Source organism: Protopterus annectens, chromosome 3.part0, assembly GCF_019279795.1.
Source record: "Protopterus annectens isolate FY-2018-M chromosome 3.part0, PAN1.0, whole genome shotgun sequence".
NCBI classification, from domain to species: Eukaryota; Metazoa; Chordata; order Ceratodontiformes; family Protopteridae; genus Protopterus; species Protopterus annectens.
In genome coordinates, this window is record NC_056731.1 from 317,446,348 (window position 1) to 317,474,076 (window position 27,729).

The 27,729-nt window shown below is 38.7% G+C and overlaps 1 protein-coding gene across 3 annotated transcripts in view; it reads left to right on the forward strand.

Annotated features, from left to right (window-relative positions):
• COBL (cordon-bleu WH2 repeat protein) overlaps nucleotides 1-27,729 on the forward strand; it is a 1,839,636-nt gene that overhangs the window by 712,420 nt on the left and 1,099,487 nt on the right. For all 3 annotated transcript variants that reach the window (XM_044064790.1, XM_044064791.1, XM_044064793.1), the window contains exon 3: nucleotides 22,903-23,113. In XM_044064790.1, coding sequence (XP_043920725.1) covers nucleotides 22,903-23,113 — 211 coding nt within the window. The remainder of the gene's footprint in view (nucleotides 1-22,902; nucleotides 23,114-27,729) is intronic.

Sequence of the window (27,729 nt, forward strand, 5' to 3'; positions counted from 1 at the left end):
TTTTGGAGTTACTTATACTGCAGAAGGGAGTGCTTGTACTTTTTCCCTGTCTGTGCACAATAGATGAGTGAATGCCTTGTCAAATGAAACACTTTTTGATTGTGAATGATTTTTGGTCAAGTGCTAATCTTACAACTGTAGTTTGTTACTGCAATTACTAAATTAATATTTTAAAATCAAATAGAAAGTGTGGTTTTGCTCTATTTTATTTACTTTGTAAACGAGTGTTTTAAAATATGTCATTAATACACAAGACTAATAAAATGCAGATTTATTAGCTATTAAAGACATGCAAATCCTATGCTTTTCATATGCAGCTTGTCCTGCCCTTCTGAACTTATTAGATAATTACTGCCTTACTTTAATGTATGGATGATAAGCATATCAAGCGTACATATTTTCATCCTGTGTATTTAGTGCACTACCTAACTGGATAGAATTTAAAAAGTTGTGAAATGGAGGATTGGTATTGACTTTTCATTCATGCATTCTTTTCTATGGTCCCTTCGAATCTCATCTTACTGGCCTGGCCCCCAGTGCCCCTCATCCACCCCAGGTCTACCAGCCAGCTCCTACCCCCTCCCCTGGATTAATCCAGTATTGTTAGGGCTGGTTGTGGAATCTAAGGGAGTCCTGGGGACCTGGCTGTCTGTGCTTCTGTCTGTTTGTTTTTCCTTTTTTTTATATGTCCTACTCGGTTCCTTTTCCCTGCCACCCATACTCATTGACTGCATCTGAGGCTGATTCCCCTCTTTTGGCCATGCCGTCCAGTTAGGAAGCATCATGAGTGCCCTGCCACCCAGTATAGTCATACGCATCCCTTTCTGCCACTCTGTCAGTCATCTGAGCTGCTAATTGACCCTGGTTACCTGGGCTGTAGTCAGGGATTTATCCCACCTGAGTGGCTTTTCATCTATGCATTCAATACTGACAACACCCAGGGTAAAGAAACCCATAACTGATTTGGAAAGTAGATTTTAATATCCCACTGCAATATAAAAATTAATGTGCATTAATGTAAGATACAGATGGCATTGCCATTACAGTTAGTTTACTTGCTACTTCTCTAAAACAGTAATAAGCAATGCAATGTATTACATAAGTAGATGTTTTTGTCAATATCTGTTAATGAGTTAAAGTGGGTGTTGAGATCTAAAGCAAGGTGGAACCCTAAGCTGAAAGAATACTGTTTGTTAGGTAATATCTAACATAATTTTTTGTAGCAGTGCTTTTTCTGTTTAAGCTGAATGTTAAAGCCTCCTTTTATATTTTACTGTATCATAATATATTTACAAGTTATCTTATTATTATTATTATTATTCTACCGAGACTCACTGATACAGTAGTACCAAATATGCTATGTAGTTGTTGTTGTTTGTCTTTCGCCTTTTTCCCGGTAAGGGGTCGCCACAGCGGAACTCCGGTCCGCTAATGATTGGCAGTAGAGGTGCCAGCTCGATGCCCAGCCTTCAACGAAGGCACGCCCATTTACGCACGCATGTCTTTCGAATGCTACCCAACCACGGGGAGGACATGCAGACTCCACACAGAAGGCACTCCCAAGCCAAGCTGAGAATCGAATGGGAGAACCTCTTGCTGTGAGGTAACAACGCTACCGCCATACCACCACAGGATTAACATTTCTGCCATTTGCTTCCTGACTCCATGTTGTCTTAAAAATAACACATTGTGTGTCAAAAGCTGCAGACCTACAAATACACCAAAGTGCCAATATACTGTAAGATTATTTGGTGGTAATTTTAACTACTTACTAGTTTGTGACCAATAATAGGTTTGTTACATGTAACCATACTGTATAACAGAGCACTGCCAATCGATTTTGTAAAAGCAACAGACCTGTGCCACTGAAAGTATTTCTCCAACATCTGAGGCAGGAATATCTGGAATCTTTTTTTTTTTCAAACACCTTTACTGAATCATCACTTGTGACATAGGCACAATATTAACATAACAAACATTATACTTCACATATATTGCTATATATCATATAACCTAAGCAATATTACATAAATTATTCAGTTCCTGCCTTTTTTTAAACAGGAAACATCTTTATTAAACCAAGAACCAAACTCCACTCTCCCTCCTTAAACTCAAGATGAGCTTTGGGTTGCAGCTTTATTTTATCTTTATTAAACCATCACTTAATACATTTATTTTATATTTGTTGACCGGGTTTGTCCGACTGGGCTACAAATGCCCATTTTCAGCGGAGGCCCGCGGAGAAAAGCTCCAACAGAAAATAGAAAGTTTACATATTAAATACATATAGAAATACATTAATCAGTACCACAGATTACTGCATTACAGTGCCACACATACATAGGCAATCATACATCTATATAAATGAAAACAAACCACACCAACACAATCCTAGTTGCAAGCATTCTACATTACACGCCATACTGACATACTCCCAGTTGCAAACATTATACATCACTTATAATCTACCCAATCCTTCTCACTCAAGACATTACATAGCTCATTTAAGTCCTGCCACCATTTAGACCTCATTCCTCCCTTGTATATATTGTTCCCACAGTTCCAATTTTTTTCTTATGTAGTTTGTTTCTGCCCTTTTCTAAAGATCTCAATTCCAGTTGTTTTATCTCTGTTACTATATTCAGTACTTCCAGTATAGTTGGTTTAGATTTTGATTTCCATTTTCTAGTAATTGCTTTTTTGGCAGCCACCATTATTAGACACAGCAAGGCCTTACTATGTCTAGGCAATTCTGATTATGTATCATAGCTCAGAAAAATCATCTCCCTCATCAGTCCAATTTGCCCACCCTACATCTCCAACAGTGCGTCCTGCAAGGAATCCTTAAAGTCTGCCAACTCACAGCACTTCAAGAAAATGTATTCCCAATTACCTCTTTCTTCCTCTTCACACCTCCAACGCTTACTGTCTGCCTGAGGAAAAATTCTCTGGAGTCTACTTGGGGTATAAAAATATCTATGTAAACATTTCCAGGCAAAAATCCTAAATCTTATAGATTTTGTTGCATATTTGGGAGACATACATATATCCTCCCATTGTTTCTTTGTGAATTGCTTATCCAATCTCTCTTCCCAATCCTTTCTAACCTGATTGATTCTTATAGTTATCATGCATATTTTATATGCTGTACTAATAATTTATTTTTTAATGGCAGCTTCTGTTCTACAGTCTATTAAAATCTCTACCAGTGCTGGCTTTTGTTTAGGACCTCCCTATTTCTTTCTCTTTGCCTGTACTCTGATATCAATTCCTGATAGGGAAGGCAATTTCTAACCTGCGATCCAAATAAATTCTTGATGTCTTCCCATTCTGTCATCTTTCCCTGTCTAGTTATTTGCTCCCAGTACCTTGGTTCCTTTGCCAGTTTTCTACAATAAATTCCGGCCCCCTCTTGCCTATTGTCTGTATCCCTAATTGCAGTCATCCCTATCAGCAGAATTTCCTTTCTCCATTCCTGTGTTGGTTTAGTTCTTAGAATACTTTCCGCTACTTTGTGGATATAATATTCTGCATGATTATTGTTATTCTCCTTAAAGGTTTGCATCCAAAATCTCAGTCTCTCCATGTTTCTTGAGCTTCCCCCTTGTTTCATTATTATCCATTTCCACTTGGAATTATAGTTTTCTGCTTGTGCTATGTATAGGAGTCTTAACTGTGTAGCTCTGAAATACCCCTTCAAATTGGGTAATCCCAATCTGCTCAGTTCTGCTGAACGAATGAGCATATCCCACTTGACTATTGCTGTCTTCTCCTCCCAGATAAAGTCCTTCAGCTCTTTATTAATTGCTACCCAGGACTTCTCTGGTTGTTAAAAATATGCCTAACCTGTGTATAAGACTAAAGGGACTAAACTTTGTATCTTATTATACATATCCATATAACAAAGCTTCCATTTTCTGAAGTTTTTGCATTGTCTTTTGTTCACTCTTTTCCCACATATCCTTATTTGCCACACTAGAATCATTTTTAAACCCATACTGTTAAATATTTCATTCTATCATGTCCCTATTAATATGGGTATTCCTGAACCAGTTCATGTGTGGGTACATAATTTACTGCTATTGCCTTTGTTTTAGTTTCATTAATTTTGTATCCTGAAAAGATTTGAAACTATCTCAACATGTTCCACAACACTGCAATGCCTTTTTCTGGTTTTGTCAGGTAGAAAGTAACATCATCTGCAAATAAAGCCAGCTTTTCTTGATTACCATACCAATTATATCCTTGAATTTCTCAGTCCCTTATTTTCTTTGCCAATGGTTCTAAATGTAATGCAAGTAATAAAGGGGAAAGGGGACACCTTTGCCTGGTTCCTCTGCTCAAACAGAAATTATGAGAGAGGACCCCACCCACTTTAATTTTCGCCTCCGATCCCTCATATATTCTCATAATCAACCGTTTATTTTTTTCAGGAAAGGCAAATGCTTCCATTGCCCTGCTCATAAAGTCCCAGCTTACTCTATCAAATGCTTTCTCTGCATCAGGACCCACCAACAATAATGGTATTTTCTTAGATTCTGCTTCCCTCCAGATCATTAATGTCCTGTTAATGTTGTCAAATGTTTGTATTCACTCCACAAAACCACATTGATCCATATCTATCAATTTTGGCATTACTTTTGCCATTCTTTCAGCCATTATAGACAAGAGCACTTTATAATCATGGTTTAGTATTGAAATGAGCCTGTATGAAGCTGTATCTGATGGATCTTTATCATCTTTAGGTATTACAGCTACCACTACTTTCTTCCAGGATGGTGGTACTTCTCCTCTTAAGATACTGTTAAACAAAACCTTACAGATCTTTATCAGTATTTTTCCTCGTAGCTTCCAAACTTCCAGAGGAATACCATCTTTTCCTGGGGACTTTCATGTAGATTGGTTATACATTACAATTTTTATCTTATCTCCTCCTATCCTAACTGTTAGTAATTTAGCCTTATTTACCTCTAACCTTGGCATATTTAATTCTTCCATAAACATTTCCATTTGTATATTTTCTTGATTTTCATATTTCTCTGCTTTATAGAGACTCTCATAAAATTGTTGAAATATTTATAATACCTCTACAGGCTTTCTTTTTACTTTTTTTGTTATAGACTCCCTAAGTTTGGCAACAACCCTTTGTACTGTCTGTTGCCTGAGTCATTGTGTTAAACGTTTTTGTGCTCTAGTGCTATTATCAAAAATAGCTGCTTAGCAGCAATCTTTCTAGTACAGTTGCTTAACAGCAATCTTTCTAAGCTCGTGCATATTATTGGGGTAATCCCTTATTTTCTGCCTAGCATTCTTCAGTTGATCCTCTTCTTGTTCCGTGAGATTCCCCCTGTTCTGCAATATTTTAACATTTGTCAGTCCCTCTAAATAATTCTTGTCACTTCTTAACTATAGCTCCCTTTCTTTTATTTCCACCCTATTTTTAAACTTCACCTTAATTTTATCTCACTCCCTAGCTATGTTTTCAGAAGAAATTTCTGTCCTACCTGACAGATCCTGAATAATCTCCACTACCCATTCCTTAACTTCCTCTTTTTTCAACAGATAGGTGGGAAAGTGCCAGGTCTCATTTTTATTTCATTACCCTGTGTTTTTATTTTAGCTATTATTGGCGCATGATCTGAAATAGTTATTGAGTGGGTATCAAGACCTTCAAATAAATGCACATGTTCCTTTAAAATGTAAATTCTGTGTATCCTAGCCCAGTTTTTATATCTTGGGGAATAATATGTAAATTCACTCTGAACTCTTATTACTGAATTCATATCTTCTATGCAAATATTTTCATAAATGTTTTCAAAAATGTACCCTCCTTTGCTATATTTTCCCTTCTGGGTCCTCCAGTCACATCTTCACTGCTGCAAATCAAATTCCAGTCCCCACCTGTAAGTAATATTCCTTATTGAAACCTGATTATTTCTCCCAGAATTTTCTTAATCTCCATTATAGCAGTTTTAGATGGAATGTAAATACATGCCAGTATAATCCTCCTCCATTGCCAGAAGCCCCTAAGCACTAGAAATCTGCCATTATTATCTCCTTTGTTTTTTCTATCAGTATTGGAGTTCCTCTTGCAATTAATATAAGTAATTCTCTATTTCTTTGTCCCAGGTATTCCACTGAATAACCACCCTGAAAAATTTTCTTTACCAAATTCACGTGTTCAGTCCTTTCTGTGTGTCTCTTGTAACATAGCTATTTGCACTGTAGATGTTTTAACATAGTTTGCTACTCTTTCTTGTTTGTATTTATCTGTGAGGCCATTTACATTTAAAGACATTAATGAAAGTATCATTGTATAAAAATGTTATTATTCCTACCTTTTATGTATAACACATTTTTGTTAAATGTCTAGTTCCAGCTTTTGTGTTACATGCATGCACTATTTGGTAGGTTGAACATTTATACACTTGCTTCTTGTCATATCCATTTGAGCCTATTTTACATCTTATAAAACTTTTTGTTTTTTTGAAAGTCCTCAAACAAACAACAAACACAACCCAATACCCCCTAAAACCTATTAACTTAATACAAACACACAAAATTATGTATACCTTAAAATATTGAAGTTTTACCCTCCTAACAGGAACAAAAGTCCCAAACTGACAGCCACACTCATAGACTTGAGTTAACTTAAAAGAAAGGTCATCCATGCTAAGAGGCTTGGTGCATTCTGTGCTTCTACTATGGCTGATTCTTTTTTGTCTTATTTTTATAGCTCTACCAGCCAGGAAAACCCCTGAATGTTTTCAGAGAACCTTAAATACCTTGGGAAAGCCCCTGAATGCTTTCAGAGAACATTACCTACTTTGGAAAAAACCCTGAATGCTTTCAGAGAACATTATCTCCTAGCCAGTTTCTCTTTTCCTTTTTTTTTTCCCTCAGGCAATCACTCTCTGCCAGACTGCAGTCAGTTTCTCTTTATGAGATTGTCTCCATGGAGACTTGAGAACCAGGCAGCTAATTTCCCTTTATCAAATTGTTTCCATGGAAACATGAAGACCAGCTGCAGAACTGTTACTGAGCATACATGTATTTGCTAGAAAAAAACTTGTAATATTCAATGTTCTTTTTCATTTACTTGCTCTGTCTTAAAACTTGTTACTAAATCAATGTAAGGTATTTAATCCAGTCATTTCCCCATGGAAGAATGAGAAGAATTCCATTAATTTTTCTTATATCATGTTTATAACCAGGCTTATTTTTATACATTGCAGTGCCTACATTTCTTAAAACCGAACAAGAAGAGAGAGAGAAGAAGGGAGAAAGAAAAGAAAAGAAAAACAGCAACACCTGTTTACAATCCCTCTTACAGTTAAAAATAACTAAAACAATTTACTTTATAGCATATAAAGAAAACCACATGATACAAAATTGGTACTATTTAAGAGAAAAAAAATATTTACTTACAGTTAACTTTCTCCCTCCTCTTCCCCTTCTCAAAGCACTTTTCCGAACATTGATGACATGAAGTAGGCCATATGCTTTAAAGTCCCACACAAGTCCAAATAAATCTGAAAAAGTTCAATATTTCCAGATTTTTTTTGTTCTAGCATACTTCACAAATATAATTATTGCACTGTAATCCCATGTTAAGTTACTGGTTTTATTACTGTTCATCTCCAAAATCCTGTTTCTGCTTTATTTCCAATGTGCTCTTGATTCTTCTAGTCAACTCTTGTGCTTTCTTCTTTGTCTAAAACATATTCTGTTGAAAAATTTGAAAAGGTTTCACAGGTACAGACCCTCCGTGGTCTTTATTACCAGAAGAACAAGAAGCAGAAACTCCTTTTGTTTCACAGCATACTTTTTGTTGGAGAAACTTTTGTATTTCCTCCTTAGCATGTACTTCATCAAAAAATTATTTTGTCCCCCCAGGGAAGAATACATTGAAGACAGCTGGGTACAGCAGTTTGAATCTCACACCTGCATATCGGCATTCCTTGAATAATGAAATAAATGTGCTCCTATTCTGTCTGGTGTACAATGAGTGATCATTCTCCACAGTAACTCTGCTGTCTCTCACTTTTAGTACTTTGTCCTTCTGCCACAATTTTGTCAGAATCAGCTCCTTCTGCTAGTAAGATTACATCTTAATTAAATGTCTAGGTTGCTTTCTTATAGCCAGCCTTGGAGCATACACACAGTGTGCCCTTTCAGCTAATAGTTCCTGCTGTGGAATACCAATCCAGTTGCTTATCTGTGCCTTCATAAAATTAATGCAGTCTGTTCCTTCCAGCTTCTTTGGTATAGCTGAAAATCTCAGTTTTTCTCTACATGGTCTGTCCTCTAATTCTATTATTTTTTGAAACATCTCTTCCTGACAAGTCTCATATTCAACCAGCCTTTTCTTTATTTCAACATCTGATTTTTGCAGCTTTCTCATCTCATCTGAATATTTGTTTAAAGCTTCTTCCATTTTTTTCCAGCTTTGTGTTGTTTGTGTTGATATACTCCAGCAGTTTTGTTTATTTTAACCAGGTGTGCATGGAATTGTCTTATATCTTCCTGTAGGTTACCGGAATTTATGTCTGAAAATTGCACTGCTTTTTGCTCAACAGCTGCAGAACTTTCCCCAATCAGTGTTTCTTCCTCACATTTTGTAGCTATTTTTTTCCAGGTCTTCTGTATTTCTTTATTCCTGGCACCCAGGCAGTGCACTTACCAGTTACCAGAATTTACCCATAAACACAAGTTTACTGGCCTTCTCTGCTGAGTTTCTGTTTTCACACTGGGAGAGCTAGAAATAAGTTGTTACTCAGTGTGCAGCCATCTTGGAAGTCCAAGATTTTCTGTAATGTTTGTAACATCAACAAATCTATTCAACAGACTCAGTATTGAAGTATATGTCACAGCAGTGATATAGGGATGCAGCATATTCACATTCTTGTTGGATAGGTTAATAAAAGCTTGAGAGCTTCAGTTTGATATTCAATAACTCCTAAAAAGCACACATGTTCAACATTCACAAAGTTTAATTATTACTCAATTAACTGAATGATTTTGATGGAGTGGGGCTTCCCTCTCTTCTCTTTGCAGTATGCTATGTAGGGCAGAAAGAAATGCATACTTAATTCAACAATGTGTCTATCAGATTGTCTTGGGGAATTAAGAAGTTGTTAAGGACTTGTTTCCTGTGGTCCAGAGGTGCAAGGATTGATTCCTTCAGCCTCCATTACCTAACTGAGTCTGAGTAAGTCACTTAACCAGATAAGACTCCTGTGATGAGTCTGGTAAAGGTCCATGGAGATCAGTACTCTACCCTGGAAAACAAGTAAAAATGTTTTTGTTTGCTGATTTAATAAATATTTGACTACTCAGAACAATGTGCATGCTACAACACTGTCTCACCACCCAATTGTTTTGAATATCATACAATAATCAACAGAAGAATCACGCAACAATAGCAAAGTTTAGTTGTTTTGAGCACCATTCAATAAAAATAGCCAGCTTATTGCAGCTTTTAGTTGTTTTTTTAAACCATAGACAAGTGATTTATTTATTTATAGTCTAAAATAAAACCAAACAACACTCCAAAGGATAAATGCCTCGTTGAATAAGAAAAAGCTTAAATAGACTAATCCAGCAGTGTACACAACGAAGCAAACACGTAGAAGGACCATAACAATAAACTTCAAGCACATTTATTGAAACAAACCCAGTGCACAGGAACAGGTAAGCGCTTTCACAGTTAGCTTCATCAGACCAAATTATTGCACACCCCATGACAAAGTTTAAATACAACAACCTGGCCAGTCAAACTTCATGATAAAAATCACATGACAGAAAAATCACATGATGAAAACCATTGGGTTGTACGTTAAGCACAAATTGAGTACAATATAAGACACAAGTTTATATCTAAATTTCAACATGAAAGCAAATATACAAATCACAAAATACAGTATTTTATGACAGAAAGTAAAAAATTATCATCATCATCTTCTTTCGGCTGTTCCCGTTAGGGGTTGCCACAGCAGATCACCTGTTTCCATTTCTTCCTGTCCTCTGCATCTTGCTCTGTCACACCAACCACCTGCATGTCCTCTCTCACCACATCCATAAACCTTATCTTAGGTCTTCCTCTTTTCCTGTTACCTGGTAGCTTCATCCTTTGCATCTTTTTCCCAATATACTCAGCATCCCTCCTCAGCACATGTCCAAACCAAAGTAATCGTGCCTCTCTGGCTTTGTCTCCTCAGCACATGTCCAAACCAACGTAATCGTGCCTCTCTGGTTTTGTCTCCAAACCTTCCAACCTAGGCTGACCCTCTAATATACTTATTCCTAATCCTGTCCACCCTCGTCACACCCAGTGCAAATCATAACATCTTTAATTCTGCCACATCCAGCTCAAACTCCTGCCTTTTTGTCAATGCCACTGTCTGCAACCCATATAACATAGCTGGTCTCACTACCCTCTTGTAGACCTTCCCTTTCACTCTTACAGGTACTCGTCTGTCACAAATCACTCCTGACACTCTTCTCCACCCACTCCATCCTGCCTGTACTCTCTTCTTCACCTCTCTTCCACACTCACCGTTACTCTGAACTATTGACCCCAAGTATTTAAACTCATCCACCTTCACCACCTCTACTCCTTGCATCCTCACCATTCCTCTATCCTCCCCCTCATTCACACACACATATATTCTGTCTTAGTCCTGCTAACCTTCATTCTTCTTCTCTCTAGAGCATATCTCCATCTCTCCAGGGTCTCCTCCACCTGTTCCCTACTCTCACTACAGATCACAATGTCATCTGCAAACATCATAGTCCACGGGGACTCCTGTCTGATCTCGTCTGTCAACCTGTCCATCACCATTGCAAATAAGAAAGGGCTCAGAGCTGATCCTTGATGTAACCCCACCTCCACCTTAAACGCATCCGTCACTCCCACCGCAGACCTCACCACTGTCACACTACCCTCGTACATATCCTGTACCACTCTTACATACTTTTCTGACACTCCTGACTTCCTCATACAATACCACAACTCCTCTCTAGGCACCCTGTCATATGCTTTCTCTAAGTCTACAAAAACACAATGCAGCTCCTTCCGACATTCTCTGTACTTCTCCATCAACACTCTCAGAGCAAAGATCGCATCTGTAGTGCTCTTTCCTGGCATGAAACCATACTGCTGATCACTAATCATCATGTCCCTTCTTAAAAAAATATAAAATATAAATATATGCATAATATCTGTATATATAATCATCTGTATATATAATCATAAAATATTCAATTAAAAAGTTATTACACTTTTAAATGCCTAGATTTCAGTACAGGTCTAAGGGAGGCTTTTTCATTTAAGCCTTTGCCCTTATCTGCCCTAAATCGAATGATTCATCTCCCTTCTTTGCTCTCAGTGCAGTTCCTAATGTCATCTTCTCTTATACTAGGAAAGGTACAGTCAAAGACCAAAAAACGAAAGATATGACTGACCCCTTCTTGCATAACATGCTTAGACAGTGCATTGTTGCTAGAACCTATCCTTATATTGTAGAGGTGTTCCATAATCCTGTCTTTGAACATCCTATCAGTTTTACCCACTTAATAGGAGGCACACAGTACACAGTAAGTGAGGTAAACCCCATGCTGGGTAAGGCAGTTGTCAGACACCTTAAACATGTACTTACAACCCGTTTCCGGGTGAGTAAAGGAACTACTATCATCAATGTTATTACAATAATTACACATACCAAATGGCCTAGTGCAAAAATCCATGAGAGTATCCTTAGGTCTAAACAAAGTTATTTTCAAATTAATTTTATTTTTAAATAAAAATGTAGGTGTCTCCTATAATTCATCTAATAACTGTATCTGTAGTGAGGATGTCCCAGTGCTTCCTGACTATGTCCATGATGGAATTAATGTCAGTGGTATAGTACAAGGGTACTCTTACCTTATTAACAAGCTCATTGGTCTTACCATCATCTACAGTCCCACCTCCATTTGAAAAATATAGATAGGCCCTACTTATATGCTGATCTGGTATCTCATTCAGAATGGTGTCAACTTCCCCAGGGTGGTATCCCCTGGCTAAAAGCCTAACTTTCAAGTTAACTAACTCAGAGTGAAAGCCATCATCAGAGGCATTCAGTGTAGACACCCTCATACCTTGTCCTTTTCCCACATTCTTAAAGACAAAATGAGGGTGCATGCTACATCTGTGAAGTAAAGTATTTCTGTAGCATGGTTTCCTATAGACACCAGTATTGACATCTAGTTACTAATGACTTGTTCTCTGTGTTTGCCTTTATCCGTATGTTTTTCCTTTTTCAGGAAAAACCTTGGCCCTTCAAAAAGTTGGGCCCCCCTTTTTTAAGTTTCCTGTCCTTTTAAAGCCTACTTTATTTTTGTCTTGGTTTGGGTTTCGAAAAAGAAAAAAAACTTTTTTTTAGTCCAGTTTTGGGTTTAGTGTACGGGTTTTAAATTTTTTTTTGCTTTTTTCCCGGAAAAAACTGGGGAAAATTTTATGGGGCCTGGGGAAAAATCCATTTTCCCTTCTTATCCCTCCGGAAAAACGGTGGTTCGCTTTTCTCATAACCCACACTTACAAAATTCGAAGCTTGGAAAACCAAATTTTTTGGGGAAAATTTTTAAAAAAGCACATTTAGGAAGGGGAAATTTGTTTTTTAATTTTGGGGGGCCAAAGCTTAACGATGATGGGTTCGGATAAATTTAAAAGGGAAGAGGGTTTTGCAGGGGACAACTTTTGGTTTTTGGGGTTTTTCTGGGGAAACAAACCCAAAATTGGGGGGAACAATTTTTTGAAAATTATTTACATTTTTTTAGGTTTTGTTTGTTACCAAAGCTACAGTAGGGGTTAAAAGTTTTTTTTTTCAACTTTTTTTTTTTCTATTTTCTTTTGAAAGTTATGGTTTTTGCAGTTAAAATTTAATTTTTAAGCTATCAAGGGGGTCCTTAGGGCTCAGCAAAATTTTTTTGAAAGGGGGGTTTTTTTCAAATAAGTTTGTTTGTTAGGTCAATCAAAAGAATTTAAGGGTTAGATTTTTCTTGCTTCTTTTGAAATTTCCTTTTGGACCCCTTATGGAGAGATTTAAGGGGCAGGCAAAAATTTTGGGGGAAAAAAAATTGATTTCTTTTGTCGGGACGCTTTATTTTACATTAGAAGAAAAAAATTATGTGCTCGAAACCCCGTTTTCTCTTATTTTTGTCGCAGGGAGTTTTTCAAGTTTGAAAATACCCTTTTGGTTTTTGGGTCAAACTATTCCCAAACCCCCCAAAAAATAAAAAAAAAAAAAACAAAACCTGGCAAAAATCAGGTCTGAAAAGGTAAAAAGTTTTTAACAACCTTGCCATGGGGCTCTACCTTTCTTTTTATATAATTTGGGGGATTTTAAAGTACCTTAAAATAAAAAGAGGCTTAGATTGGTTCAAACAAGGGGGGGAAAACTTGTAATGAAAAAAGGACCCCAGAAAAGCTATGACAGGGGGAAATGACCCTGTTTGTTTAAAAAAAATGCCAGACCCTTAAGTAAAGTCTATCAAACCTCTGAAAAGCTTTTGTTTAAAGAGGTGTTTTGGGTTTTTTTTAAAAAAAAAAAAAGGTTTTTTTAAAATTAAAAAAAGAAAATCCCAGTTGTTTCAACACTAAAGGTAAAGGAACATTTTTCCAAAAAGCAAACAAGCTCTTTAAAAACCCCTTTTCCCTCCCAAAAAAAGAAAATTCAGGACTCCTTTTTTCCGGCACAAAACATAGCAATTTAGAAGAACTTTAAAATAAAATTAAATTTCAAAAAGATTACAAAAAAGGATCCCCCTTTTAACAAAGGGTTTTTTACCAATACACACAATTTAACTTTTTTACCCGGGGGAAACCCCCCTTTTTTAAACCCCTTTTTAATAGGGAAAAAAAGTCCTTTCAAAAAAAAAAACATTTAATTCTGGTAAGAAAAAAAATTAAAATTTTATAAATTGGTAAATTTTCCAAATTGAAAAAAACCCCCCCGCCCAAATACCCACTTCAAATTTTTCAAGGGTTCAAAAATTAAAAAAAAAAACCATGTCCAATTTTTTTTTTTCATAAAAATACTCAGATTTCCCTTGGGGTCAACTTATCAAATCACATTCTTTGCAAAACAAGGGGCCCAGTTTTTTAAAGGGTCCTATCCCCTTTGCTTAATAAATTTACTTTACCTAAGGTTTTAAAAAAAAGGACCCCAGACTTGTTTTTCTTTACCAAAGTCCCAAAAATTCAGGTTTGTTTTTGTTTACCCCAAAAACTTTTCTCATCAAAATAATTTTTTCAAAGCAAACCCCAAAATATTTTCTCCCCACAAAAAAAATTTGGAAAAAAACGTATCCCCAAAACCAGAAAAGCAACCGGATCTGGATCTGCCCGGTTTTTTAAAAAACAAAAACTCAAACCCCAAAAACAAGAAACTAATTTGGTTACCCGGGGGATTTTTAAAAGAAAAAAACTGGGGCATATCCATATCCTAAAAGGTTTTGTTGGCCAAGCCAGTAACAGGAACCCTTAACACCCAAACAAGCCCCATACGGCCCTCCCGGGTATTTAAAAAGAAAAGAAAACATCAACACCCCCAAAACCACCCAAAATTTTCTGCCATTATTAAAGGGTTATTTACCCCGCCAGGGTTTTGGAAAAAAAAAAAACAAAGTCCCAAAAAAAGCCCCATGTTAAAGGGTTTATAAAAAGAAAAATCTAAACTTCAACAAAATTTTTGGGAAGTTTGAACCGAATCTTTTTTTTTTTTTTTTTTTTTCCAACAGATTTTTTTTTTAATTAAGAATTATGGCCATTGGGGGGGGAAAAAAATTTTTTTTTTTAAAATCAAGAAACCGGCATTTTTTGGTTTTAAAATATCCCCTGAATTAAAAAAAAAATCCACCCCAAAAAATTTCCTCCTTAACTGGAACCTACCCTATTTATTTTTAAAAAAAAAAAAAGAAAGATCAAAGCCCCCAAAAAAAGAACCCCTTATTGGTTACCCCGCCAGGGGAAAAATAAAAACAAAAATATTTGGGACCAAAAAAAAGGGTTTTGGCCCGCAAAAAAAATTAGAACTTAAAACTTGGGAAAAAAGTTCCCTTTTTCTTTCTCCTCCCCAAAGTTCGAATCTTAGAACAAAAACTTCCAACCGAATGGAAGATTCCACTCTGTTTCCCCAATTAAATGACAATTAAAACTCAAGAAATGGGAAAATGCTTTTCCCTTTTTTAAAAAAATTTTTGCTCGAAATTTTAAACCCACCAAAAAAATGTGTTTTTAAAAAATTTCTTTCCGGAAAGAAATTAAAAACCCCTTAAAAAAAAAACTTTTCTTTGAAAATTTCTTTGACAGAATTAAAATAAATCTCTCTTTTTAAACATTCTTTTGGCAAATTAAAAATTAAAAAAAAGAAACACTCATTAAGTAACCTTTTCTTTATTTTCCCTCACAAAGCTAAAAACAATTTTTTCTGCAAAATGATATTGGTTCTTTATAAGGATTACCATTTCTTTTTTCTTTAAAGGAGTCCTAACACTTGGGTAGTCCGCTGTCCCTCGGTCGGCCCGAATATCAGAGTATAAGGCTGGCGTCGGTCAAGGCGCATTTGACTGACATCAGAGCGTCAGGTACAAATGCGCATGACGGCGTCATATCCTCAGTCTTTTGCCGCATGGTCGATGCAGAAGCAGTGTTGCAAGTGCCGTTCGGCGTTCTGAAATTTTGAATTGAGTTTCAGACCGAAGTCAGAGTTGGTTAAGTACCCGTTGGGGAATATTTTGTTTTTTCTTGCCTCAGTGGTTTACGGATGTCAGAAAAGTGAATAACTGTATTTCTTGTGGGAAACAGATACGCATAGGGATTACCATAATTTGTGTATACCTTGTTTGGGACCTGAGCACGGCGTTGTTGGATGTCGCTTTTGTGCTAGGTTCAATAAGCACTATAAAGCGAAGGTTGGATTGTGCCAGGTTGGTCTTTGGGAAGCGGTGCAATTACAATATGCCGTCAGATGCTCCGATGCGGCTTCCTCAAAGAAGCGCCAAGGACAAGGCAGTTAAACCTAGGTTAGAGGAGTCGTGAACCGACGCCGGTTCTTTAGGCGTCAGTGGAACCGGTGGTTCGGCGGAGGCTCTCTGGAGTCCCAGGGAGAAACTTTGATTTTACAGGATGTGGCCTCCCAGGAGGCAGGTCAGGCTGTAGGGGCTTCTCAGATAACTGTACTCCTCCCTTCCTAAGGTGCTTAGGCCCTCTCTTTCTGCTTCCAAGGCTTCTCCTAGAGGCGGGTCTGGTTTAGCTTCTGTGGGTGTCACTCCTAGTTCTTCAGGTTCTGTGCCCAAGAGCACATGCTTAAAATGGCAGAAGATTTAATTACTTTAATTAGAGGCTCTATGCCCCCTCCTGATAAGAGGCCTAGGATGGAACCAGTGTTGGGGATTATGAGCAGGCTTCGGATGTGTCTGAGTCTTGGCTGAAGACTTGCAGGAGTATTCTCATTATTCTGATTCTGATGTGGATGATTCTACTCCTTCTGCTTCTCCTCCTGAGGATTTTTCTTTTCAGAGACCCTTCACTCCATGAGAGAGCATTTTAAATGGGAAGGTCAGGACTTCTCTGATTCCAGGAAAAGGCTTAGGGAATTTTTGTTTTTACCCCAGCATAGGCCTTTGGCTATACCTCCTGTTCTGAATGTGGTGGAAGATGTGTTTGCAGAGGCTTCTCTTAATCCTGATTCTTTGCCTCCTGCTCCTGTTAAACCAGATAGGTATTACAGGTGCCTGAAGCTCATAAGTATCTTTTTAAGAGTCCTAGGGCAGACCCAGAAACTGTTAGCCAGGGGCCTAAGGGTGTTAAGGCTTCTGTTGTCAAGAATCCGGTTCCTGCAGATAAAGAGGCCAGGGCCTTGGATAGATGGGGAAAGAAAGTTTATACTTCTTCCACTCTAGCCATGAGAGCTTTGAATTGCCAGTTTCACATGTTGAAATATCAAAATTATCTCCTTTCACAGTTGAAATCTAAGGTTGATGCTCTGGAAGGTATTGATTGTAAAGAGTTACAAGATTTAGTGCATGTTTCTGAACAGGTGGGTAAGCATTCTTTGCAATGTGGTTTTGATGCTGTACAGGCCTCGTCTAGGGTGGCTGCCACTGGGTCAGTTCTTCGCAGGCATGCCTGGCTGAGGGATCAAAATTTATCTGACCATGTTAAAACTAGGATTTTGGATGCCCCTTTGCAATCTGATGTCTTGTTTGGTTCTCCTGTTGAAGCAGTTTTAAAGAAAATGGAAGACAAGGCTACATCTATGCAGACTGTTAAAGATTTTTTGCAGGTTCAGCCTCCAAAGTTTAGTAGAAATTGGCCTACTAAGGGGTGGACGTATCCTTCTTATGATTCCCAGTCTAGGGGTAGATCTAGACGTGGCAGGGGCAGAGGTCAGGGCTCTTTCAGGCCTAGAACAGGGAGTTCTCCTGCACAGTCTTGAGGTGAGGGCAGGGGTCAGTCCTTTCGTAAACAGACCCAATGACCTACCTTTTCAGCTGCCAGAACCTTCTCGCCTGGCAGCACCTTTGGGAGGAAGGTTGGCACTTTTCAAAGAAAATTGGAGTTTGATTACCCAAGACAGATGGGTATTGGATATCATACATCACGGTTACAGGTTTTATTTCCATACCTTGCCGCCTTTCAAAGGCATGCCAGACATTCCTCCTCAACAAAGAATAGAGGCTCACAAGCAAATTTTCTGCTACTCCAAATAGGGGCCATACAGCCGGTTCCTATGCCAGAAAGGGGCCTAGGATTTTATTCTGCCTGTTCCTTGTACCAAAAAGGGAACACGTGGAGACCAATTTTGGATTTATCTATCCTCAACACTTATCTGGACATTCCCAAGTTCAAAATGTTGGCGTTACAACAGCTTTTACCTCTGCTGGGCAAGGATCACTGGATGGTAACTTTGGATCTCAAGGAGGCTTACCTTCATGTTCCTATCAGGCTAAGTTGCAGGAAGTATCTGCGTTTTTAGGACTGGGACTTCTCACTATCAGTTCTCTGCATTGCCCTTTGGCTTATCTACTGCCCAGAGTATTTACAAAGTTCTGGCTCCAGTGATAGCTTTCTTCAGGCTGAAAGGAATACAAATCTATCCTTATTTGGACGATTGCCTGATTCTGGCTCAAGGAAGGGCGAGCTTCTTAGATCATTTGGAATATGTGATAGCAGTGCTAAGATGCCTGGGGTATTCTGTGAGCGAAATAAAGTCCAGTCTAGTACCCTCTCAAGACATGTGCTTTCTGGGTGTAAGACTGAATACAGCATCCCAGATGGCCTTTCTAACCCGGACAAACAAAAGAATCTTTCCCTTTACTTCCATCATCTATCTCTTCAGTCCGGGCTGACTGCAAGGACAGTCCTTCAAGCCTTAGGGTTCATGGCATCTTGTATTCTGGTGCTTCCCAATGCCAAACTGCATATGAGGAAGTTGCAATGGTATCTCAGAAATGTATGGAGACTGCACTGCCAGGATCTGGACACTGTCATTCAAATAATACCTTGCATTCAAAAGGAATTTTTGTGGTGGGCTCAGGAATGTCACCTAAACAAGGGACTCTCTGTGACCCGGCCAGAGGCGAGTCAAATTTTAATGACAGATGCCTCGGACAAAGCTTGGGGAGCTCATCTAAATGGAAAGTGGATACAAGACAAGTGGCCTGTCAGACTACAGCATCTACATATCAACTTGAAGGAGATGTTAGCAGTCCAGTTTGCGTTAATAGCTTTCAAGGATTTACTTCTTCCAGGGCAGGTGTTGATTCTAACAGACAACACAACTGTCATGTGGTACATCAACAAGCAAGGGGAACACATTCTTATCCTCTATGCAGGCAAGCAATGATTTTGTGGGAGACTGCTCTCAGTTTACAACTAAGTCTTCAGGCAAGGTTTCTGCGGAGCACAGAACTCCTTAGCAGATGTGTTAAGCAGACAAATCATGGATCCCCACGAGTGGAAACTGGATCTTCATGTATTTCAGAAATTGACAGTGTCCTGGGGAACTCCAGACATAGATCTGTTCGCTTCTCCACTAAACCACCAGCTGCCAAAGTTTTGCACAAGAGGTTTCATCCCACAGCTTGGAAAGTGGATGCTCTTTCTTTCAGTTGGAAAAATCTTCATGTGTATGCCTTTCCACCTCTGCCTCTCCTCCCAAAGGTTCTTCTGAAGGTCAGACAGGACAAGCCAAGGATGATTTTGATAGCTCCAGATTGGCCTCGACAGCACTGGTACCCATTACTGAGAAGTCTAGTACGGAAGCCTCCATGGCCTTTGCCTTTGATTCCACATCTGTTGTCCCAGGAGGACAGTCATTTGCTCAATGTCAAACTTCACTCTCTTCACCTAACAGCCTGGCATATTCTGTTTTAAACCATAGAGGGTCTCAACTTCCACAACAAGTTTTGAATGTGATTTTGGAAGCTAGAAGGCCTAGTACAAGGAAAGTGTACGCAGATAAATGGAAGAGATTTTTGTTTTGGAGTGCAGCTAAGGATTTGGATGTTTCTGAGCCTGATTTAAGTGTGGCTCTTCAATATCTTACTGAGTTGTTAGACAAAGGTTTGTCCTTCTCTTCTATTAAGATTCATGCTGCAGCAATTTCAGCTCACTACGACTGTGACCCACCATTGTTTTCTCATCCTTTGTTCAAGCAATTTCTTAGAGGGGCAAAGAATATAAGACCCGCACGAAGGGCTCCTACTCCTGCTTGGGATCTCACTTTTGTGTTGGAGAAACTCACTCTACAACCTTTTGAGCCTGCAGCTACTGCTGAGTTGAAATATTTGTCATGGAAGACTGCTTTTTTGTTGGCCATTACCTCTGCAAGAAGGGTTTCTGAATTGCAGGCCCTTATGGCAGTTGAGCCTTTCTTAATTTTCGTAAGGATAGGGTATCTTTACGTACTAATCCTTCCTTTATGCCTAAAGTGGTTTCTAGTGTGGCTTTAAACCAAACTATTCATTTACCTACTTTTTATGCAAATCCCCAAAATAAAGGGGAAAAGATTTTGCACACTTTAGATGTACACAGGCAGTTGCGATATTATTTGGACAGAACTAAAGGGTTCAGACAATCTCAGCAGTTATTAGTTTCTTTTGCTTTGTGCTCTCAGGGCAGGCCGTGTCAAAACAAACTATTTCTAAGTGGATTGGATTTTGCATTGCTTTCTGTTATTCCCATCATGGCAAAGAGATTCCAGCTGGGATTAGGCCTCATTCCACTAGGGCTACTGCCACTTCAACAGCTTTTGAGGGGTGGCAACTAAGGATATTTTGGAGGCAGCCACTTGGAGTTCAGTGCATACCTTCTCTAGGCATTACCACCTTCCACTGTACTCTAAATCCAGGGCTGGTTTGCCACTGCTGTGTTGCAGGGCATTTTGGCAGCTCCTGCTTCATTATAGTTTAGCCATCCTCCCTTACCTCTGCTTTGGGATTCTACCCAAGTGTTAGGACTGCAGCAATGTGAGATGAAGAACATAGTACAGTTTTGTACCTACCATAAATGTAGATGTTGAAGATCCACATTGCTGCAGTCAACCCTCCCTCCTTCCCTCTGTAGTTTGAGGTGGTTGTGTGGGTTGGGTTATCCATCTGAGGTATATTGTGTATATTGTATATATTGTATATATTGTACATATTTTTGGTGTTAGGCTGGTTGGTTGTTTAGTTGTTGTCTATGGGTTTTGACCTTTCTTTTTAGGGTCTTCTGACATCTGGGGCAAGAAAAGACTGAGGATATGACGTCGGTCATGCGCATTTGTACCCTGACGTTCTGATGTCAGTCAAATCTTTGACCGACGTCAGCTATCTCTGATATTCGGGCCGACCGAGGGACAGCGGACTACCCAAGTGTTAGGACTGCAGCAATGTGGATCTTCGAACATCTACATTTATGGTAGGTACAAAACTGTACTTTTTGCTAACCCTTGACAACATTCTTGCTCGACTCACTATGTTCCGTGGAAGTATACACTTCTCATCTTCATGGGGAAGCAGGTCAACTACTTCAGTGACAGATGGACAGTCTAATCCCATAAGGTAGTAAATTACAAATAATGGCCACATGCCGTACATGAAGCAGTCATTACGTACGTACAAACATTATTAGCTGTGTGTGTGTGTGTGTGTGTGTGTGTGTGTGTGTGTGTGTGTGTGTGTGTGTGTGTGTATTATCTGCTTGATCCATGATGTAGACTTTGACCGGGTGCTCTGGATGCTGGATTTGAGTACCAGAACTAGTCATTATGAGAGTCAGCTGGAGGAGCTAGAATTGACTGCTTAGAGGCTGGCTTTTACACTGAGGGTCTGGGTGCAACAATCACTTCAGGAACATCCCTTAATGATTATTTGGTGATTGGCTCTTAACTGTCAGCATTTGGGTAATATATATGCTGCTAGTAAGGAATACACCCTTGAGCTAGGGAAGCACACTCCATGGAGTGATGTTGACTGGTTATCCTGAGTAGCACTGTGGGAATAAATGGAGTACTAGAGACTCTGGGTGTGCTAGACAGTTAGGCTGGTGGTGGTCAGTATTTTGAAAAAAGGTAGATCAATACATTGTATTTTATATTTACACATTTGTAGGTATATTCATTTATTTGTTTATACAGTGGATATAAAAAGTTTACACACCCCTGTTAAAATTATTTTAAGGGTGTGCACACAACAAAGTATTAGTTTAAGGGTGTGCACACTTATGCAACCAGCATATTGTACGTTTTTTTATTTTTTATATTTTTTCCCCTAATAGATTTGTTTGTTTTTCAATTGAATTGTACAGGTTATAGGTCGCATTAAAGGTGGGAAAAGTTTTGAAATGATTTATTGTGGTCTCATTTTTTTATATCACAAAAACCTGGCATTTTAATAGGGGTGTGTACACTTTTTATATGCAGTGTAGCTGTATGGAAGAAACAGCACTGCAGTGAAGGATCATCAGAAATTAAAGGGGAAATATTGTAAGTTTTGTTCATACATTTACTTTCTTTATATATTGAGAAAAACACACCCAGCCAGGATGCATTCCCAGGTAATAGCACATGAAATGGCTATATAATCATTAATGTCACAAAAGCTCCTGTTAAGTAAATAATGAAGGCACTAATGTATATGTTAAAAAAGATTACATGTGCCGAGGGAGGTGAAGATTCTCCCACAATAAAATGTACACACTAGTGATTACTAGAAAAATAAATGCAGTAAAGTTTTTTTTCAGTGCATTGTTGTTGCTAGTTTAAGTGTACATGGTTTATAGATAATATGAACTGAGACAGCAGAAGTGTAATAAAAATGTAGTGCCCTTTACTAAGTGTTAGAGATTACTTAGTTATAAAGGAAACAGAGAGAAGGGAAGTGAAAGGAGTGCTAAGACAAAGTATCTGGGTTAGATAACCATGAGGGGGGAGAAGAAAGGCTCAAATAGCCTGCCTTAAACAATTATTGGCATTTTTATAGAGAGCGAACCTGAGCTCATTCATTCAGCAACTGCATTTCTGTGTCTGTTGCTGTCCCATAAATTTAAAAAGCATTGTTGTCTAACTTGGAACATTAACAAAAATGACTAGTTGGAAAGAAGCATAGTATTGTAAGGTATGCATGGAACTTTCCTTATTAATGGCGTACTGCTTTCATTGGGCTCATTACAAAAACACTACATTGTACACATAATACAAAAAGAGTTTAACAAGACAAAAGTGAATGAAAAGTATTTAAAAAATATAAATGTCAGGGTTAACTGTTGACTGTTGTTATTCACTTTTGCTTTAAACAAAGTGTATCCTCCCTGCATGGAAGAATGAGTCGACAGCATGTATTGTTAATGAAGGCACTTTCTTTATTTCTTCACAGAAAGGCGGTGCTGGATCTGCTGGTTGACTTGTGCAGTCAGTATCACTTAAACCCAACCCATCACACTCTTGAACTGTACTCTCGGGTGACACAGCAGACACTAAGTTTCAAGCCAAACACTCTCTTTGGAATGCTAGATGTGAATCGCGTGGTGATCAAAGAGAAAATACAAGAGGAGAAACTGAGAAGGCCACCTCCAAGTGTACCCGAGGTAAACAATTTGCTGAATATATAACTACCTTGTACCGCTCCTGAAATAAAATGGTTCATTAATTTAAATCCTTCAAGGAATTATGTTAGAAAACATGATTCGTGTGTGTTACCTTCTGGCTTCACTTTGATTAGCAGTGTAATTTTTTTATACTGAAATAAAAATGTGCTTTGTCTGTCGAAGTCCTTATAGCTAACAAACATGGGTACCAACTATAAAGAAAAGTGGAACTTGTAACTAAGGATCTGTGTTCTATTGAAAGCAATGCATCCTTGAAACTGCTTTCTGTACCATGTAGGTCTTTCATTAGTTAGGCTATAGTAATCGGTATTGCTAACACAGAAAAATGTCTAGCATTCTCATATGCTGTAGCATTACCGCTAACATACAAGAAGACAGCCTGTCTGCTCTGGAATTTAGGAATATTTTGTTATAAATATAAGTAACCCAGCATTCTGCTGTCTTATTTGCCTATGTGTTGTTTATTCTGTAACAGTATGACTGACTTGCTTGCAGGGCAAAACATATGACAGTTAAGTGTGGAATCAGTTTCTGTTTGCACCTAAAATTCTAAAACTAGAAAGCAGACTAATTCTGACATGGATACTTGCAGTGCTGTTGTCTCTTTGCCTTTTCTTTGTTTATGTAGTGTGTTGCTCAGAAAGCTTTCATTCAGTCACAAATTAAACAATTTGCTGTGTACTGAGTAAGACATATTACACCTAAAATCTTTAGAATGTCAAGTGTCCTTTAAAAACATTATTCAGTTTACTGGTCTGAGCAGTAAAACCACCATTCAGGATTACAAATGCAACTATTTTTCACTGATGGCCGTAACATACAGTACTTTATTCATGCAACAAGGTGGTTTTTGCTGGGACAGTGCTTCTGATTTAAATGGGAGGTAACTGTTATCAGTAGACATTACCACTCTCTTTGGCTGTTTTTCGTATAATATATTAAAGACAACTGGGAAGGAGGATTAGTTACTGTTAGGCAAAGGCATGGAGAACAAAAAAGCTCAGGACCATTAGTATTATGATGGATTTCCAGATGTATTACTTTTTATGTTGTTTTCACTGTAGAAGACACAGGTCATTCATGAAATTGTGACATTCCCCTCCAGCAAATGGATTTCAAAACAAGCAGATGCATGTAGGAGTGTAATGAGGATGATGTCAGCAAACATAATTTATTGGTAAAAATAGTATTATGGGTACAGACAGTGTTCCATTGTTCCTTCTAGATTTACTAATGCTTATAACAAAATTACATCTGCTTATAATGTTGCACATTATTAAACTTCTAAAATGAATATTTTACAAATGCTCCTTATCATTAACTATAAGAAGCATAGTATTTCTGGTCCTGTTACTGAGTGTATTATACAGTTGTTTCTCAGTCTCTGTCTGTGTGTGTTGTAATTTTAGAAAGCTAGTGTTTTGATGTGTTGGGTAGACTGTACTGAAGGGGGTTAAAAACATTTCATGCATATATATTGAACAGGTGCATGTCAAGTAGATAGTGACCCAGGGGAAAAAAAACTGCAGATTTGCTTCCATTATATGATTACAGGCGAGAAGGACTGATATCAGACTTATAAAATATTTAATAAAACACAGACTAGTAAATTGTATCTGTACAAGTAACCCCAGTTTAAGAAATTATGACTGCTTCCTCTTAGGCAGATCAAACATACGACGTTTCTGACTTCAAGTGTGAAAGGAGGAACCATGATGGGTATTCAGTTGATCTGCAGCCTTTAAGAATCAACAGTTTTAAAAATCCTCTCAGTGTCTAAATATATTGAGGCAGTTTGAGTTGCACAGATGCTGCATACCCATCTATTTCTAACAGTGAAAATGACAGTGAAGTTGACATATTAAGAGAAATAACTGTTATTGTTAGACTGCACTAGCACTAAATTCTGGATTGTGTTTGGTTCAGCTTTTTCATCTGAGGCATGTTGCAAGGATTTCAATAAACCCTCTTTCTAGTTAATATAATAATGATCTCCACAGGGGTCACAGTGATTATCTGTATGCTTATGTGCAGGGTGCAGTCCCATACAACAAACAAAAAAAAAAAAGCCAGTCAGCATGCTGCTGGTAAATGACATTCAGTACAGTCATTCATTTATTAATGTATTCATTGTCTGACTACCTTTTACAGCCAGTTCAGGGTCTCATGGAAGAGCCCATCATGCACTTCTGTGGTGCAAGACAGAGAAAAATAATCCTGGATGAAGATGCCAGTCTATTGCAGGTAGCATCTGTGCACTGAGGATCATCAGTTTGACTACAACACGTCTTTGGGATGTGAGACAACTGTTGAGCACTTATTGAAAACTCTCAGAGAAGGCACTCCAGTTGAGAATCAAGTGTCATGATGCAACAATGCTAAGTGCTGTATCACTGTGCGGCAGCGTATATTTCTATGAATCAAAATATTAATCTAAGTTTGCCCTGAATTGTTCTAGTGAACATTTTTATGGTGAGTGGTAGTACGAGTTCTTACTACCATTTGATTTATTTAACTTCTTTTAGTTAGGTGCTAAGTGATTCAACTCACAGCAGCTGTATTATGTGGTCACAGTCTTAAGTTATTTATTAAGCAAATCTTGCATGTCATGTTTCTGTATGAGACTAAGGTTTCTTCTTGTTTTTTTAAGATAGGTGGGAATCTTGACCTGAAATGCCCTTACATTTATGTGGACTAGAGAAGCAGCTCTATGCTTGAAAACCAAAGCTTTCTGCCTTAAAAGGCCCTATGAGTGCGTTACTTCTCAGTACATCAAGGGCAAACTTAGATTAATATTTTGATTCATAGAAATATAAGCTGCCGCACAGTGATACAGCACTTAGCATTGTTGCATCATGACACTTGATTCTCAACTGGAGTGCCTTCTCTGAGAGTTTAATCATAGTCTTACCTCTGGATACGTACCCAGGGAGTGGCGCACTGCAACTGTGGTCCCACTTCACAAAGGCGGTGCCTCCACCGACCCTGGAAATTACCGGCCCATTAGCTTGACAAGCCTTATCTGCAAAGCCATGGAGAGGATCATAATGGACCTCATAAATAAAGACATAGGGAATTTGCAGACTTTGGATCCATCCCAGTTTGGCTTTGTCAAAGGCAGATCATGCCTTCTAAACTTGGTTGACTTTTTCGAAACAGTCACCAAAGCCATTGATGAGGGAAAGGCAGTCCATACAGCCTACCTCGATCTGGCGAAGGCCTTTGATACAATACCCCACTCGGTTTTCATTGAAAAACTCATCAGCTTAAATGTTAACCCATACATCACAAGATGGGTTGCAAACTGGCTGAGTGACAGAACCCACAGGGTCAGAGTTGCTGGCGCCATGTCAGACTCAAAGCCTGTCACAAGTGGTGTACCACAGGGCTCAGTCCTGGGCCCACTCTTGTTTGGCATCTACTTTTCCGAAGTACAAGCAAACACAGGAGGGTTATGGCTGACAAAGTTTGCAGATGACTGCAAACTGGCCATAGTAGAAAACACATCTGACACAGATATCCTTCAGAAGGGTCTCACAGAAAGCGGATAACTGGTGCCAGAGCCATGGCCTAAAGTTAAATGCCAAAAATGCATAGTCATACCCGCCGGGAAAAACAAGGTTACCTAGCTACCAAATAGGTGGCAATCCACTGAGTACAGAAGAAGTTATCAGGGACCTGGGGACCCAGGTTGATAGTAGTCTGTCATTCGACACCCATGTAGCTAAAGTAGTTAGGAAGACCTTCTACATTGCCCACCTTATCATGAAGGTATTCTCATCTAGATCAAGGGAGGTCATAGTCTCCCTATACTCATCACCATCAGACCAATGATTGAGTACAATGCCCCATTGAATGTATCTGACCCGACACTTGCAGCAGCTGGAGAGGCCACAAAGTTCCTCACCAAAAGGATAAAGGGTCTCAAACATCTGTCCTATGCTGCCCGACTGAAAGAACTCCAGCTCTATTCAGTAAACACGCTTGCTCAGAGGTGACCTTTGCCTAACATACAAGGCCATGTCAAACCCAGATTTGATGAATATGCTTCACCTCAAAAATCTAGATCCGTCAGAGCCACAAGGGCGGAGACTTAAACCTCGACACTGACTATTAATGGGGCGTGCTGGAGGGATAGATTCATCACCCAAAGACTCCCTATGCTGTGGAATAAAATCCCGGTATATGTGAGGCAGAGCACCTCGCTGGCCTTGTTCAAGAGAAATCTTGACCAATGGATGGGAGATCGCAGATATACCCCAGGGATTACCTCAGTGTCACTGCTCAACAGAGGCACAGCAAAATAATGGGTATAGTTCCCCATACTAAAGGGGTGGCGTAAGCCACAAATCTATGGGCTAGGCTTGTAAATGCCCTCGGGCAGATAGCCTAGTATGAACCTATGAACCTATGAACCTATCAGGTCAGCATGCTCATTCACTGGCAAACTACTGGCTCACTGACATTAGAACTGGTTCCTTCAGAAAAAAGGAAAACCTAAGTGCTATTACAGGATTTCAGACAGCATCCCTCCCTGTTAATGACTCAGACACCTCAGCCAATAATCAAACCTAGGTCGCCTGAGCAGTAGTTAT